The 4,434-nt window shown below is 39.8% G+C and overlaps 1 protein-coding gene across 2 annotated transcripts in view; it reads right to left on the bottom strand.

The window, feature by feature from the left end:
* Positions 1-408: 408 nt before the first annotated feature.
* LOC123971851 overlaps positions 409-4,434 on the bottom strand; it is a 7,068-nt gene continuing 3,042 nt past the window's right edge. The window contains exons 1-2 of one of the 2 annotated variants that reach the window (XM_046050870.1): positions 3,583-3,799; positions 409-3,132 (exon numbers count right to left, since the gene is read on the bottom strand). In XM_046050870.1, coding sequence (XP_045906826.1) covers positions 954-2,603 — 1,650 coding nt within the window. In that variant the 5' untranslated portion in view covers positions 2,604-3,132; positions 3,583-3,799 and the 3' untranslated portion in view covers positions 409-953. Of the gene's footprint in view, positions 3,133-3,582; positions 3,800-4,434 lie in introns of those variants that run through there. The other variant, XM_046050871.1, reaches the window with a different exon arrangement.

Here is a 4,434-nt window from a genome sequence, read left to right as displayed (position 1 = left end):
GTAACAGTAAGTTTTCATACCATACATAGAAAGCTCAGCCTGCATAACCATGTTTTTATTCACTGCACACACACAGTCTCTACATGCAGTTTGTGTAACTCCCATTATCATTTCAGGATCTCCGTATTAAAGTTTAACAGTCAAATTTAACCTCCATCTTCTTGGAGAATTTATTTAAATACATTGTACATATGGTCAACTCTGTTATAATTTATTTACTGCTTGGTGTAAAACTCTAGCCAGAGAGCTGTTGGACTATATGAGACAATGAAGATCATCAGACATGCTGGATAATTTAAAGTCGATGGCAGCTGTGTAAAGACTGAAAGGTCCTAGAAAAGAAGTGAGCTGCAGAGGGCCAAAGTGGACATATCAGAGGACAAAAGACAACACTTGAGGCAGCATTTATACATTTCAGATTATTTAAATTTATTATTATTTCATATTTTCTCCATCATTCAGTTGGAGCCGGCTAATTACTACAGGACAATTAAATGTAAATCACTACACATCAACATAATCCTTATAAGTCATTAACATTGTCATCACAAATCATCAAATCTCAAAGAGAATAAATTGAAGAGCAGACTGATTTTGTTTTAAAATGAAGCAAGAAGCTGATATTGCTATTTACAAAGATCTAATAAAGTTAATAGAGCTGCAGACCTAAATTGTTACACTGGTGTTAATGGTGTCAGAAAGTTAGAAAATGTTGTCACACTTAAACATTTATCAGCACACACGGCAAATCTGTGATTTCCTTTTTGGTAGCAGCTCCTGCAGATAACTCCTTCTCTTTATCTCGAACACATTTCTACTTGAGCTTTTCTTGGTCCTATTATTTGAAGTCTCTCAGTTTCAGTGCATCAGTCTCTTTCCGGTTATGTTCTTTATTATCAGTATCAGAATGGATCTCCTAAATAGACAAAAAATATTCCTGATCACTATGGACTCTAGAAGAGTTTCTCTCCTCTTTCTATTTTAGCCATGTACTCAGCCTTTTCTCTCATGGTTATCAGGGACTCAACTCGTTTCTTCCAGCCTGGCTTGGCCTCAGATTTCTCTCCCTCAATCAGCATGTCAATGTACTCTGGAGTGGAGAGAGGATTTGGCTTCAGTGCTATCTCTTTAAGTCTGTTTAAACACTCAGAAGACTTCTTTATCAGTTTCACCACCTCAGTTTCCACATGATCGCATTCAGCCTTAAGTTTTTCAATCAATGCCTCAAAAGGTCTCTTAGCCTCTGAGGCTTTCAGGTACTTTTCTTTCAGCTCATTTACTGTTCGTTTTTCTTTTACTTCCTTATACTGCCAACTGTACTTCTGATTAAAATGGTCACTCCAGAAACATTTGCCTGGACACTGAGTACAGTATCCATCTGATCCCATTGCAGCACATCCTCTTTTATCTGCATCACTGGGAATTGCACAGGGATAGTGACAGGTGACATGACACTGCTGACAGTTGGTGATGTAATTTCCAGTACCAGAAATATCTTCTTGAAAAGGCTTTTTGACAGTGACTTCAAACTCAAAGTTCTCGTTTCTGCTGATCTCTGCCTCGTGCTCTTTTAGTATTTCACTTGTCTCTTTTATCTCCTCCAGCTTGGCTAACTGAACTTTAACCTGCTCCTGCAAGTTTTCAACTGAATTCTCGAGCTGCTGTCTTTCTCTGAGGACCTGCTTCGTCAATGTCAAGCTTTTGGTTTCTATGAGATTCAAAGCAGCAAAGAACCTCTTCATGCTTTTTGTCCCCATGTTCCAAAACATCTGATCAAAGCCTCCATCTTCATCCTCATCATCCCCACTCATGCTGCCTGCTGCAGATGATTTGCTGTCTGCAAACAAAGCTGAGTTATTGAATTTGAAGTGAACTGGCAGCCCGTCTCTTGTTTTAGGACATGGGACACCTGAAGCATTGATTCCCTCTAGAACTGGTGGACGCTGGCCGTCTGCGAATGTCACCAGAACCCTGATGTTTTCTGCCACATCTTTGCCAAAGATTGAGAGTATGGAGTCAAACACATATTTCTGTGTTGGCGTGAGTCGAGCTAAAGAAGCCTGAGCTACAAAACACACAGCGTCAATTTCACTGACACCAAGCTTAGCAGAGAAGAGATTACGCAACTGTTCTGTGATCTGTCTGTCTCTTTCTATGCCTCTTGTATCTCCAAACCCTGGAGTGTCAACAATGGTCAGAGAGTATTCTGTTTTAAAACCCTCCTGGTGGTTGATTTTGTACACAGTGACTTCAGAAGTCTGGCTTTCAGCTTGTGATTTGGACTGATCCTCATCAACTAACTTAAACCGATATGAATCCTCCCATTCGACACCTAGAATGTAATTAATCATCCCATTGATGAGAGTTGACTTCCCAGCTCCAGTTGCTCCCAGAACCATGATGGTGCGATTACGTTTAGTGGACTCTTTCCCAAAACTGAAACTCCTGCAGCCAAAGACCTTGATATGTTCATCTTTCAGGTGGATTTTATAAACAGACAGAGGACCTGACTGGGCTTTTAGCAGAATGCTTTTTTGTTTGACAGCATCAGCGAGCCGTGATGGTGGAACTGACTTTGAACCTGACTGAAATAGAGATAGCATTGTGGTGAAGAGAAGAAATTATGTCTAAATAAAAGTAATAATTAGTTGGAACCAGGACAGCCTTCTGGAGAGATATTTCTACTGAGAGTCTTTGTGGTCACAGAAGTTTATCCGTCTGCTTCTGTTGGACTGAAGTGCTATTGGGTCTGAATCTGCATTTATTGAAATATACAAAAACTTACTTAAAATAATTCTACTGTGACAGTTATTATTGTTGTAGTCTATAATCGAACAGCAGCTGCTCTGGCAGTGAATGGTATAATAAACTCTCCTATTGACTATTATTAACTATTAATTTCTCCTATTGACAGTCCTGAGACTAATAATGAGAAAAATCACCGTCATTCATATATTAACTTGTTACTGACTCCCCCCAGAGAATATCACATCCTATTAGAGAGTTTCAGATGATGATGATGGGCAGCAAATGTCAAGATGAAGCTCAAGGTTGAACTTTGCAGAAGTCAAACCACAAGCTGTTGTGATTTCAAAATGCTGCTCTGGATTGAAGTCATTGTCTCCAAAACTCCTGAAATACAAAAATATCAAAGTGCCTTTAAAAACATAGTTCTGTTTTTGGTAAGTAATTGAAGTGTCCAAAGTATGATGTGTCTTGAGATATTAACAACAAGTGCATGGAGTCAGGTTTGTACAGTCTAGTCTTTGGGGGGGGGGGTAATTTATTATTTAAAGAGCCAGTAATAAATTAGCATGACTTTGATACAGAGCTGCTGTTAAAATCTGCCAGCAACAGCTGTAATTGCAGCAAAATTGTCAGTTAATTGACTAAAATAAGACGAGTGATTTGATCTACATCTGTCTGAAATCAAAGACCATTTGTTTAACACTAGAAATTGTGCTGTGAGTTAGATTCACCTTCATTATCATTATCAGTTTGGAGGGTTGTATTCAGTATAATATGCACACAGTCCTCCAAACATTTATCTCTGTTTACATTGTGTAATCTTTTTTTACTTACAGCTGGTCGTGTTGGGGCCCTGCACAGGATGTACGCCGCCTTTTGACCGATGTCAGCTGGGATTGGCTCCAGCCCCCGCAACCCTGTACGCAGGATAAGCGGTTGACAATGGATGGATGGATGGATGGATGGATGGTCGTGTTGGACGGTAAAGCTGCTGATGGTCTTGAGGTGTAGGAATAAGAAGGGTAAATTGCCAGTTGTTAAAGTCCTACAGGAAACCTGAAACATATGAAAAATAATTCTATGAGTTTCCACTCATAGTGACATGCATGTACAAAAAGTTTAGACCATTGAAATTCTGTCAAAGCCACAATAAATACAACCCAATGATGTTTCTTCTCACACTAGGATCAATTATGTGGGACAGGATGTAAAAAACAGATTTCAACCAAAATCAAACAGTATATTGTTTAATCTGTCTAAAATAGCTGTAAAACTGAAATGAAATAATGCAGCTAGTTTTAATGCATTAATGCATCTTTAGCATCACATACCTTATTGTGCAAACCTTTCTCATAGCATTTTTATTTGTTAATTAACTATTTTTCAGAACATTTTAAGGCTTTCACAAAGTGGCTACATGTCCCCAGCATCCTCAGTGTAAAGACCCTCCCTCCCTACAGGCTGAGCTACTCCATGCTTTCCACTTCACCTCTACTCTCCTCCTGCTCTCTCTCTGTCCCTCAGTTTCACTGTCTCTGGCGTCCTCCTCTGCCTGGCACCACTGCAGCCCTTTACTGCACTATGCAGGCTGTGCAGCTCATGTTGAAGCTACTGCAGCTCATTTCCGCGCATTTGGCGTTTGTTTTTGTTTTTGGCCCACAACAATAGAGCGGGGGGGGGGGGGGG

The sequence above is a fragment of the Micropterus dolomieu genome, linkage group LG06, assembly GCF_021292245.1.
Source record: "Micropterus dolomieu isolate WLL.071019.BEF.003 ecotype Adirondacks linkage group LG06, ASM2129224v1, whole genome shotgun sequence".
Classification (NCBI taxonomy): domain Eukaryota; kingdom Metazoa; phylum Chordata; class Actinopteri; order Centrarchiformes; family Centrarchidae; genus Micropterus; species Micropterus dolomieu.
This window is presented reverse-complemented; position numbering and strand designations above follow the sequence as displayed.